We start from the raw sequence: 12,705 nt of genomic DNA, 5'->3' as shown, positions 1-12,705 counted from the left end.
CAGGATGATTCTGAACTCATGGAAATCCTCAACCTCCTAAGTGCTGGGATTACAGGTATGAGCTACCACATGCAGCTCACCAGCCCTGTTTCTTAATGCTCCATTTGACTCTGACACACCCTACCCTATGATGGGGTGACCCCCATACCAAGGGTTCCTGACTCCCATTACAGATGAATGGCTAGAACCAGAAGGAATTGTGACTTCTCTGTGAAAGAGCTTGGAGAAGTCCCTTGTGTCTCAGCTTCTCCTCACTCCAACTGCTGCCCACCTCAAATGCCCACAGGCACTATCCACGAAGCTTCTGGGTGCACTCGAATTTCCATGCTCCAGGTGTGCGTTCTAAGCCACACCTAGCACTGGTAAGCTGATGTAGAGTGACAAAATGAAAATTATGATTAAAAAATCTACTGAAGGCTTCTTAAGCCAACTTGTACACAACAGGCAAAAACTGGAGTAAATGCTGCCATCCCCTTTCCCAGCTTACTCATGGCTTTTGGTTATGTGCCGGGGAGCGTCTTACAAGCTCAGTGACACACCACTTTTGTCACTCCTCTATCAGAGCCCACAGGGATTTCAAGTGATCTGTCACATTCACCTGCTCTGATTTTTTTTTTTTTCTGGGCCAAAGAATGAGGCCAAAGGCAAGGAAGGCATTCTGAATGATTCTCTGAACAGACACCTGGAGGAGCACTAATGCTCTAAACCTGCCGCCAGAGGCACCTGACATGAGGTCTAGCTAGTGCCCAGCCCCCTCACCCACCCTCAACAGACCACCGCAGTGTACTCAGTGTGGCTCTCCTTACCTCCTACTGCCTAGGAAAGACTAGCAGCCCACCCTGAGTCTCCGAGGGAAGACTCTTTCCTCTCCTGTTCTTTTTGGTTTGTGAAAACAATCTAAACCTCTTGAACTAGGTATGGCAGGTTCTGGGCAGGTTTTATTTGATATGCGCACAGCAGCTTTCTAAGACTCCTCAGCTGACACTTGAAGTCTGCTCACCTGAGTAAGGATGTAGCTCCTTTGGGCTTCTTCCATCTTTATCAAACTGGCATTGATGTAGTCATTATCTTCCTGGTGCAATTTAATCCGACTGTGGTCAACTGGAAAGGGAACCAGAGTGCAGTTAGTCCTGAGGGGCACAGTCAGCGCCCTCCTGGAGTAGCAGAGCAGAGCACCTTGGCATGGCATGAAGGGTGCTAACATGGGGAGATGCCTTGCTGTTTTAGGCGGTGACTGGCATGTTCAGAAGGTTTCTCTGAGGGCCAGAAGCAAAACACTAAACAGCACCACCTGTAAGCAGCAGGGAAGCCCCCTTTGGAATCTGGCTCATAGGCCTATGTCCTTCCTGCAACTCATAGCTCTCTCCCAACTTGGCAGGCCCAACACCCTTTTATAGGGTAAAAAGGACAGAGGGAAAAGAAACAAAATTCACCAACACCTGGCCCTGCTGTGCCCATCACTGGTCGAATGAGCTGAAGTAGGCAGAGTTTGTGGCCACTGTGGAGGTGACACGCTCGCACTGGGTGGAGCGCAGGCACTCCCTGAAGCCCTTCCGTCTGTAAGTGTTCTTTCACAGATCCAGTACAAGGAGCTCAAGTGGCTAAATGATTCAAATGTTATAAGACATTTAAGAGAAAAATTAATGATGACACTGAAAAAGTGGAAAGACTAGCTGGAAAAAAAGAGATTCAGTAGTAGGGAGATTTGGGAAGGGGAAAAGGAAAGACAGTGGGAGAAGATTATAATCATGGTATATTTATGGAAGTTGTCAATAAAAAGTTTTTAAAAATAAAGAAAGAGGAAATTTACCTGAAAAAAAAGCTCCCAAACATTCAAAGAACATAAATGTAATTTTTAGATTTGTTTTTTAGGAATAAAATCACTTGTGAAGCTTTGCCATTGGTTATTGAAAAAAAACAAAGCAAGGTTTCAGGTTTGTTTTTTTTTTTCTCCCTCTCATGATTACTTTGTCATAAAAACAGAAGTTCCCAAGGATCACTCTGCTTATCCAGAGGGCTAGCAGGCTGGGTGGGTCCTGAACGGTCCTCTGAACAGAGACGCCTGGCTGAGTGCTGGTGCTCTTCAGCTGTCGCCAGAGGCACTTGACGCGAAGCCAGGCAGCGCCCAGGCCTTGGCTGGCATGGCACCTAGACAGTGAACTTGGGTAACTGCCTCTAAGCAGCAGCTTCACTCTGAGCCCAGCTGGGAAAAGGAGGCAGAACTGCAAGCAAGCATCTGGGGCTTTTGTGCTAAAGCAGGATTCTAAGAAGAGGTATGTTTGCAAAAGAGCCAGGTCTGGAACACTGGTTCTCCTCATGGAGGCTAACACAAAATGAGACTCATGGACTATTTGTATCATAAAGTTAAAAGATCTGGTGGGAGGAAATTATCATGGTTTATTGTCTGTCATTATGGAAGTTGTAAATAATAAAAAATTTAAAAATTTCAAAAAGCAATTTATGACTGCTTGGTGTGGTGGCACAAGCTTGTAATCCCAGCACTGGGCAGGAGGATCAGGCGGTCAAGTTTGTCTTCAGTTGCACAGAGTCTGAGGTCAGCCTGGGCTACACGAGACCCTGTCTCAAATACAAACTCACACACACCCTGTGTGACTGGCCTGGCTAGTTGAATGGGTTCCAATAGCATTGGCTGCGCCCTTGAACAAACTCTGAGTTGTGAGCCTTGCCTCTTCCCCTGCTGAATGCAAGCAAGCAAGGTACCAAGAGGGCTGTGGGACGGCCCGCAAGTCAGGAAGTGCCATGTGCAGCTCTGAAGCTGTGTGGCCGTGCGAGGGCTGGGACCATCAGCACTGCAAGGTAGGCACAGGGGACTCTTTCTTTCTTCTTTTCTTTAGAAGAGAGGAAGAAGCGGGGCGGGGGGGGGGGGGATATGAATGGGCAAGCCGGGGCCTCTAGCCACTGCAAACAAACTCTAGACACGCGCCCTACCTTGTACTTCTGGTTTACATGGGTCATGAGGAATTGAACCTGGGTCCTTAGGCTTTGCAGGCAAGTGTCTTAACTGCTAAGCCATCTCTCCAGCCACAGGGGTCTTCTTGAACATTAAACTATTTCCCTCTTTCCTCATAACACAAGCAGCAAATCTCTGTCTGGGGTAGGGTAGGGGTAAAAGAGAAGAAGAAAGGCACCAGGACTAAACTCGGGGTGGGAACACTCAGGAACTGTGTCTTGGGAGGAAGATCTGAGATGCTATATAAATGGTTCACAGAACCACCTACCAAGAAGGGATCCTAGTCACTATCGCCTCAGCTCAGAGGAGCTCAGCAGGAGCTGGCGGCTCAAGGCCTCCTGGTGCTCAGTGAAGTGTCTGTCAAACTCACATGCATTGGCCAGAACTTCACAGCAAGAACCACCAAGACCTTTGGTCTCATTGCTCTGCTTTCTAAACAAACACCATGAGGTGCCTCAGCTAAACAATCTATAATCAAAAGCAGTGAGCAAGTGGTACAGTCACCATCACCCCAGGACCCGAGGTGCGCTCTGCATGCCGTGGGGATGAAATGCAGGCACCTCTGAGCAGGGCACTTGCTCGAGCCCAGGCTGATCTGGAACTCACTCTGTACTCTCAGAGTGGCCTCAAACTCACAGTGGTACTCCTACCTCTGCCTCCCAAGTGCTGGGATTAAGGGCGTGTATCACCACGTCCAGTTGTTCTTTTTAATCAATTATTTTTGTTTTCAAGACAGGGTCTCATGTAGCCCAGACTGTCCTCAAACTATGCAGCTGAGGATGAGCTTAAGTTCCTGATCATTCTACCTCACTCCCAGCACTGGACTGACAGGTGTGAGCTGCCATGCTCCATCTATGTGGTGCTGGGGATGAAACCCAGGGCTTTGTGCACGCTGAACAAGCACTCTACCCACTGGGCTATATGCCAGCTCCCAAAGCCATCCGATTCTAGGTGGCAGAGCTGAGGTGCAAAGGGCACCAGGGCCTCTGGCCAAGAGGCACAAGATCAGCCCCAGTTCTGGGCTCATCTTACGTTTCCCAGGAACCTGAGAGCCACACATCCTGTTGACTGACAATGTCTGCAGATCCTGGCATCAATGCATTATTTATTCACTTTGAAGACGGGCAGACTGAGAACCAGTCAGTCACATGGTGGAAACTGCTGTAGTGCAATGCCAATCATAAGAAGCACTGACACAGGTGGTTGTGAGCATGTTCCATGCAGACCAGCACATCTGGAGGAGGGGTGCCCGGCCCCCAAGACCTGCCTAAATGCCTGAGTGGGTGTGGGGATGGCTGTGATTCAGAAGCAGCCTGAGGTCAATGAGACTGCTGCTGAGTCACCCGGAAAAGGCTGCATGAAGGCCCGTTCTACTCTGCTCCACCGGCTAGGAAAGTGAGTCACCACAGACAGAGCTAAAAAGAAGTGCTTTGAACTTCACTGAATTTTCCAGAAACTAGAGCCTTGGCCCTTCTACACGAGCAGAAAAGCGAGCTTTTCCCCACAGTCTCTAGTGCTCTTATAACTAGACAGTTATAACAGTTGAGCCCTAACCCCCACTAAACCCTGGGCTAAGGGAGGCCTGCAGCTGAGGAAGTGGGGTGGCAGTGGATGGGTACTTACAGGGACTGACGTCTCGGTACCTGTTTCGGTTTTTGTTCTTAGGAAGCTTTGCCACCCTGCATGGGAAATCGCTGGCTTCGTGTCGGATGTCCTACAAAAAAAGATAAGAGTTCTGGAATCTCTTTACCAGGAATTCATCCTGACATTTAACTGAGCACTGGCTATGGGCCAGGAACTGAGGAGCAGAGCAGATATCAAAGAGGGCTGGGTGGACAGGCGGGAGGAGTCAGGGGTAGGCACAAGGTTGCAGGAGACCAAGAACGAGCACAACCCCAGCTGGGCGGTGGTGTGCAGATGGACACTGGCCAGACAAGGAAGGAGGCAGAGGCGGAAGGGGTGCATTTGCTCAGGAACACCCAGTGTGCAAAGAGGGGGACTGCCAAGCCACCCTGTGTTGGGAACAGTGAGTGGGCAGTGAGGAGGAACAACAGACGGCTGAGGGACATGGTGGGCAGGCCAGATCTTTAAGTGCTGGAATGCCAGGGCTCTGAGTTCTAAGTGGAACCTTCTGTAAAGGAACACTTAATGCCAACAAACCACCCAACAGCTCTCCCAGGAGGCCAACAAATATGCCACCCCGCGAGAACAGATCAAGTCGCACTCTGCTGCCCGCTGAAACAGCACCACGGCCACAGGGGCCATCTCTGGGCATAATCTGCTGTGACCACACAAAAGGCGAGTGTGCTTCCACCATGAAACCGCATGGCTACAAGTGGATGCAGTGGGAGATTCCACGCTGTGTACATTTTCTACAGTTAAAAAAGAGCGAGAAGAGACAATGGGCAAAGAAAGTCTGGAAAGATCTTTCCACTCAGCAGACTGGCAGACCTGGGAGAGCCAGGAACAGCCCCATGCTTCCCCTCAGGAGATGGCTGGCACACTGGCAGAGGGGCAGGTACGGTGCAGTGAGCAGAGCTAGACGCATCCCCCACCCCAAGCTGCCGAGCAGCGCAAGCTTCAGGAGGAAAGTGAGATCAGCTTCTGGGAAAGTGAATCAGAAGTCTCTCAGTGAGCTGCGACGACACGGGGTAAAGCGTGACCTTTTCACCAAACACGGTGCAAGTGGCCTCAGCACAAGCCCGACACTGGGCCTCACGCAACCTGCTCCCATCTGACACTCGCCCTGTCAGCAGGCCCACTTCCCCGCCAGGCAGGAGGCAAGTGCTCCCTGTGATCTAACCAAGTCACCGGGGGGACCAAAGGCACTCCACCAGGTGTGCGGCAGGCCTTCCACCTGCTCAACACTCCCAACCTGCCTGTGACACAGCCCCTGATCTCCACCACACAGGCCACTGGTGGCCGAGATGCACCCACAAAGCCTCCCCTATGAAACCAACATCAGGCAGAGTCCCTTGGAGGACACAAACCACAGGGAACAGAAAACCTTCCCTACTACTAGCGTACTTCGGGTGGGGACCGGGAGGCAGCTCAGTGGGTAAAAGTGCTTGCTATGCAAGCGTGGGGGCCTGCACTCCATCTCTAGCACTCACGCGGTCACGCGTGCCTGTAAAGTTCCAGGCTTGATAAGACTTCATCCCAAGGAAGCTTGCCACAGAGTGATAGCTGGAGACCCTTGATGTTCTCCTCTGGTCTCTGCACATCTGTGCATGGGGCAGTGGGCATCAGTCACTCTCTCACTGCTGGGACAAAATACACAAGCAGAAGGAGCCTAAAGGGGAAAGGGTTTATTTTCAGCTTGCAGTCCTGAAGGGCAGACAGACCATCAGGGCAAGGAGAGCATGGCAGGAGCAGGAAAGTAGAGTCACATCCGCAGGAAGGACCAAACAGGGCTGCACTAGGACAGCTTATGGCCCATCCCCAAGGACACTGCCTCCAACAAAGCTCCACCTCTTAGAGGTTCTGCAACCTTCCCAGACAGCGCTGCCAACTAGGGATTAAGTATTCAATCACGTGCCTATGGAGAACACCTTACATTCAAACTACCACAGGCAATGTGTGCACACACACTTATGCATACAACTCTCTCTCTCTCTCTCTGGTAAGATTTTATTTCTATTACTTAAACATAGGGTGTTATATCAAAATGTCTTTTGGGAGGCTGGAGAGATAATTCAGCAGTTAAAGGTGCTTACTTGCAAAGCCTGGTGGCCTGGGTTCAATTCCCCAGTACCCAAGTAAAGCCAGATGCAAAGTGGCACATGTGTCTAGAGTTCATTTGCAGGGCCAGGAGGCCCTGGTATGCCCATTCATTCTCTTTCTCTCATAAATAAATAAATTACACACACACACACTTCTTTTGGTTTCCTGAGGTAGGGTCTCATTCTAGCTCAGGCTGACCTGGAATTCACTATGTAGTCTCAGGGTGGCCTCAAACTCACAACGATCCTCCTACATCTGCTTCCCAAGTGCTGGGATTAAAGGCATGTGCCACCATGCCCGGCTAGAAATACGTATTTTTTATGAGAGACAGAATTAGCCAGGGCTCTAGCCATTGCAACTGATCTTCAGACACATGCACTACTTTGTGCACATGCATCACCTTGTATATCTGTCTTACGGTGGTTCTGGGGAGTCGAACCTGGGTTCTTGGGCTTTGTAGGCAGGCACCTTAACTGCTAAGCCATCTTTCCAGCCCATATTAAATATTTTTTAAAATGTCTTTTGGAAATTACCATGGCAAAAATGAACAAACTCAGTTGAGAAGTCAGGTAAAAGTAGAAGCAGCCCAGGCCTGAAAGTAATCCCAGCACTTAGGAGGCAGAGATAGGAATATCGTCATGAGTTCGAGGCCACCTTGAGAGTCCCAGTGAATTCCAGGTCAGCCTGGGCTAAAGTGATCCCCTAACTCGAATCCCCCCCCCCCAAAAAAAGATAGCCGGGCGTGGTGGTGCATGCCTTTTAATCCTGCATGTGGGAGGCAAAGGTAGGAGGATCACCATGAGTTCGAGGCCAGGTCAGCCTGAGCTAGAGTGAAACCCTACCTCGAAAAAAAAAAATAATAATAGATAATAAATAAGCAAGCCAAAATAAAACCCAAGGAAAAGAAGCATCAAAAATAATTCCTAAATGGAACACTCAGGAGCCATAGATCGTTGTTAGAAAATTTTCAGTTCCAGGGATGGGATACCTCCAGTGAGTTGTAGGCCAGGGAGGTCTCTGATGCCCCCAAAACATCATAGGCCATTGCTGAGGTCCTTGGTTTCCCACCATGAATAGATAGTAAGACCCTATTGCTGAAAGCTCCATATACTTGGGCTGCAAGGCCACTGAGAAATCCTGCTAGAACTGAGCTGATAACCTCCTCCATATAGACCAGCTGACAGAAAGCTGGAAGAAGACATTCTGTATGCAGTTCAATGGGAAAGAGAGAAGTCACCAGTGAAGATACTCAACAGTGGACACTGCAAGACTTATATTTGGCCAGCCAGGCCAAATGAGCCAACGGGTGCAACAGTGGCACATCTGTCATGGTGGAAACCAACTGCCCTCCAATTGGACTGGAGGTCTGCTCCATGGGGGGCAGGGGGAATACAACCCTGATACTGAAAACTTAAAACAGGGGTAGTCATGAGCCCTAGGAGTGTAATTATCTGCTGATGTCTGGATAAGTGTATATACTACGCTTATCAAACTGCCCAGTAAGCACTTCTCTTAATATTTATACCCTCATATCAACGCTACTCTCACTTTAGGAAGAGAATCTTCTCTTTTCAGATGGCAGTGACCTTGGGATGACCCAGCAGGTATCACAGTGCTGGAAAGAAGTGACTGGAGTACTGAGTAATATCTCAATCACACCTTCCAAGGCTCAGGGTCTAATGCGGAAGAGGTGGCGGAAAGAATGTAAAAGCCAAAGGAAGCATAGGACTCCTTACAATGTGCTCCTTCCAGACATAAAATGGCCTGGATATTCATGACCTCATAGTGCCTGACACTACCTACCTACACAAGACCGTCATAAGAGGAGGAAAAGATCATGACATCAAAATAAAAGAGAGACTGATCGAGATGGGGAGGGGATATAATGGAGAATGGAATTTCAAAGGGGAGGGAGGGTATTACCATGGGACTTTTTTATAATCATGGAAAATGTTAATAAAAATTGAGAAAAAGAAAAAAAAATTCCCAGCAATCTTCCAGACCCATCCTAAGGCACACTCATGTGCAAGTCCAGCAGCCTGTGGACACAAAGAAGAAAAAACCTACCCAATTTCAAAGGGAAGGATCAGAATGGCTTCAAAGTACAACTTGACCCCTGGCCAGCCGGGAGCAATAGCTGCACATTGTAAAGCACAATCTATAATCTGACACCCAGCCCAACCAGGTAAGGCGCGAAGATAAAGACACTCCCAGCATCCAGGGTCTCCTCACTCCTGCCACCCGTGTTCCCTTGTTTTCAGCATGCTTTTCAAGTGAAGAAATAAACCAAGAAAAAGGGGGATGAGAACACAAGGGTTTGAAAATGACAAGTAAAAATGAAAGTGAAGAATATTTCCACAGATGGAAACCACGGAGGCAGGCAGACAACCTCCTGTGGGACCAAGAGTCAGAACGAGCAGGGGCAACAAGAGGCTGCCTCCTCACCACTAGTGAGCAAAAACTGCCAATGTTCTGTAGAGAAGTACTGCTCAGGGGGACTGGGGAAATGGCTTAGCGGTTATGGCATTTGCCTAAGAAGCCTAAGGACCTGGGTTTGATTCCCCAGGACTCACATAAGCCAGATGCACAAGGGGGGTGCATGTGTCTGGAGTTCGTATGCAGTGGCTAGAGACCCTGGCATGCCCATTCTCTCTTTCTCTCTCATAAATAAATAAATAAAATATATTTTTTTTAAGTACTGCTCAGGTTTGGAAGACTTGGTATAAGAGAGAGAGCACACTTATCTCAAATAGTACACATTAATTTCATCTGCCTGTTTTAACTGTTGTGACTACTAGGCAAAGTTAAATTATAACATGGGGACTGAAGAGATGGCTTAGCAGTTAAGTGCTTGCTTGTGAAGCCTAAGGACCCTGGTTGGAGGCTCGATTTCCCAGTACCCACGTAAACCAGATGCACAAGGTAGCACATTCATCTGGAGTATGTTTGCAGTGGCTGGAGGCTCTGGCGCACTCACTCTCTCTATCTGGCTCTTTCTCTGTCATTCTCAAATTTAAAAAAATGGCATGTGCCACCATGCCCGGCAATAAAAATGTATGTTAAAAAATTTTTAAGATAATGCATCCATGTGTATAAAGTATTTTAAATTCTATTTATTATTATTATTTTTTGAGGGGAGAGGGGTTTTGAGGTAGGGTCTCTCTCCAGCTCAGTCTGCCCTGGAATTCACTATGTAGTCTCAAGGTAGCCTCAAACTCACGGTGATCCTCCTATCTCTGCTTCCCCAGTGCTGGGATTAAGGGTGTGCATCACCATGCTCGGCTTAAAAATCTTTATTATTTATTTGAGAGAGAAAAAGGCAGATACAGAATGGGTGCACCAGGGCCTCTAGCCACTGCAAATGAACGCCAGATGCATGTGCCACCTTGTGCATCTGGCTTTATGTGGGTATTGGGGAACCAACCCCAGTCCTGCAGTACCCATATAAAGCACCTTAAACACTGTGCATCTCACCAACATGATGTGTTTTTGGACTGTGTCCACTGATGTGCAGAAAATGTTCTGGAAGGCTCTAAGAAGGCATGGGAGAACAAGCAGTAGGTACAAAGAAAACTATACAAAGGAAAAATTGCACATGTAGCAGCAGTACAGTGCACTCACTGTGGTGGCCAGTGCATTCAACAATGAGTATTAAGTGAGGGTCTAAGCTCATGAACTAAAGAGAATCAGTGTACTGAAAAATCATCGGAGATGTACACAAGCTGAAGTCAACGCGCAAGGGGTTGACAAGGATCTCCACGAGGAAAACACCAAGGAATGACCGGCCCATGAACAGCAAGCTGCAGGATTTTACTCTACTGATTACAGCAGTACTTGAGATGCTGCTTGTTTGATTTGGAAACAGGATAACGTGTAGCCTGGGCTGCCCATGAACTTAACCCTCCTGCTTCGGCTTCCTGAGTGTACCACCATACTGAGCCTATTTGAGAGTTCTTGACGCATCCAACTTGGATTTAAAAAAAAAAAAAAGAAAAAGGAGAAAAGACTTGGGCGAGGTAGTAGTACACACCTTTCACCCCAGCACTCAGGAGGCAAAGGGAGGAGGATCACTGTGAGTCTGAGGCCAACCTGGGGTTAAATAGTGAATTCCAGGTCAGCCTGGGCTAGAATGACTGCATTCTGTTTCTGCAATTGATATACTTGCAAAATGGCAATGAGGAGTTGACGAATCAGAGGCTGGCTGATAATTTAAAGTACATCCATCAGTTATAAACCTGTGACCAAGTAAATTAATATAGCAGTGTTCACAGGAACATACCCAACCATCATTTATGGACAAAGTCGAGCTTTCAGGGAAATACTACACAGATAGCAGGAAGAACAACGAAATTCTTGAATCTGTTTTTCTGCAAAGTTAGTAACAGGTACAAATTCTCATGAGGTGAAAAAAGGGTGGTCCAGCAGGAGTGCCTGCATGGAGAGGTCACTGGATGTGGAGAGACCATCAGACGAACAGATGGATATGGACCTGCAAGACACTGCTGATCACTTGTTTTCTCTGTCCTTTCCCTGAACAGTTTAGCTAGATACTATTTATGATTATTTAAAGCAAAACCAAACAAACCCAGCCTTTTCACTCTAAAATCCACAGGTTGCTTCTGGTGAGTATAATGTGTGGTCTATCTCCACCCTCCTAACTACCCCTACCTATTTGAAAGTAAAGAAAAGAATGTGCTTGGGTCATATTTTAAATACAAATTTGGGCATCTTTGTCCTCTAACCCAGGTATTTGGATCACCTACATTTAATACAATTTTTAAAAATATTTTATTTGCTTATTTGAGAAAGAGAGATGGGGGGAGACAGAGAGGGGAGGGGGAGAGAGAGCAAGAGCAAGCATGCACCAGGGCATCCAGCTGCTGCAAATCAACTCCAGACACCTGTACTACCTTGTACATCTGGCTTACATGGGTCTTGGAGAATTGAACCTACGTCCTTTGGCTTTGTAGGCAAGCGCCTTAACCACTAAGCCATCTCTCCAGCCCTTACTACAAGTTTTTAGACTTAAATCTGTCTGGTTGTTTGGCTGCCTTATATTTGGTCCATTTGATCTTTGTACTTCTTTCCTTATATTTGTTTTTTCATTTTTTTTTTTTTTTTTTTTCCGAGATACAGACCAGTCTCACTCTAGCCCAGGCTTACGTGGAATTTACTCTGTAGTCTCAGGGTGGCCTTGAACTCATGGCTACCCACCGATCTCTGCCTCCTGAGTGCTGGGATTAAAGGTGTGTGCCACCTTGCCTGGCTTTCCTTTTTTTTTTTTTCCTTGTATTTATTTTTGAATTGTGAGACAGGGTCTCACTATGTAGCCCAGGCATGACCTCCCAGGCTTCCTGCCTCTGCTCTACCCTGTCTTAGACGCACCACCACATGTGGCTCTCCCGCTTTGTCTTTCTTTACTTTCTTGGTATTTCACCTTATTTCCACTGCTGCCGGAGCCATATCACATTCACGTTTTAGTGCTTTTGTTATCTTTTAGCTCACAACAGCCCACCTTCAAATACACACCACCACACCACGGCGCTTTTCCAGCTGTGTGAGCAAAGCATGCCTGCGTGCTCATACTTCCTGCCACTGTCATGTCTGTATTGCAAACACTAGAATGCATTTTCATTTCTCGCTTTAAACAGTTACCTAGTGACTTTTAAAATGAGGATCACTACATTGGCTATTGATCACATATCCACCACATGGGCTGCTCATTCACCTGGACAGGCAGAGCGCCCCTTCTCTTCTCATTTCTTCTCTGCGTGAAGGACTTTTAATAGTTCTCATACTAGTCTTCTGGGAAAACATTCTCAATTTGTTTGTTTTTTAGAAAAATACTGATTTTGCATTCATTCTTGAAAGACTGTTCCATTGGTTAGAGCATAGTAGTTTTTCCTTTTTTGGGGTGGGGCAATTTCAAGGTAGGGTCTCGCTCTAGGCCTAGAATTCACTATAGAGTCTCAGGGTAGCCTCGAACTCATGGCAGTCCTCCTACCTCTGCC

General features: G+C 47.5%; 1 protein-coding gene across 4 annotated transcripts in view; it reads right to left on the bottom strand.

The window, feature by feature from the left end:
* Nucleotides 1–12,705, bottom strand: part of Ptpn1 (protein tyrosine phosphatase non-receptor type 1) — a 69,255-nt gene that overhangs the window by 15,349 nt on the left and 41,201 nt on the right. For 2 of the 4 annotated variants that reach the window (XM_004663865.3, XM_045156619.1), the window contains exons 2-3: nucleotides 4,595–4,685; nucleotides 1,001–1,101 (exon numbers count right to left, since the gene is read on the bottom strand). In XM_004663865.3, the coding sequence (XP_004663922.1) occupies nucleotides 1,001–1,101; nucleotides 4,595–4,685 (192 nt within the window). The remainder of the gene's footprint in view (nucleotides 1–1,000; nucleotides 1,102–4,594; nucleotides 4,686–12,705) is intronic. The other 2 variants (XM_045156620.1, XM_045156618.1) reach the window with 1 other exon arrangement.

This window comes from Jaculus jaculus, chromosome 8 (genome assembly GCF_020740685.1).
Source record: "Jaculus jaculus isolate mJacJac1 chromosome 8, mJacJac1.mat.Y.cur, whole genome shotgun sequence".
Taxonomy (NCBI): Eukaryota; Metazoa; Chordata; class Mammalia; order Rodentia; family Dipodidae; genus Jaculus; species Jaculus jaculus.
This window is presented reverse-complemented; position numbering and strand designations above follow the sequence as displayed.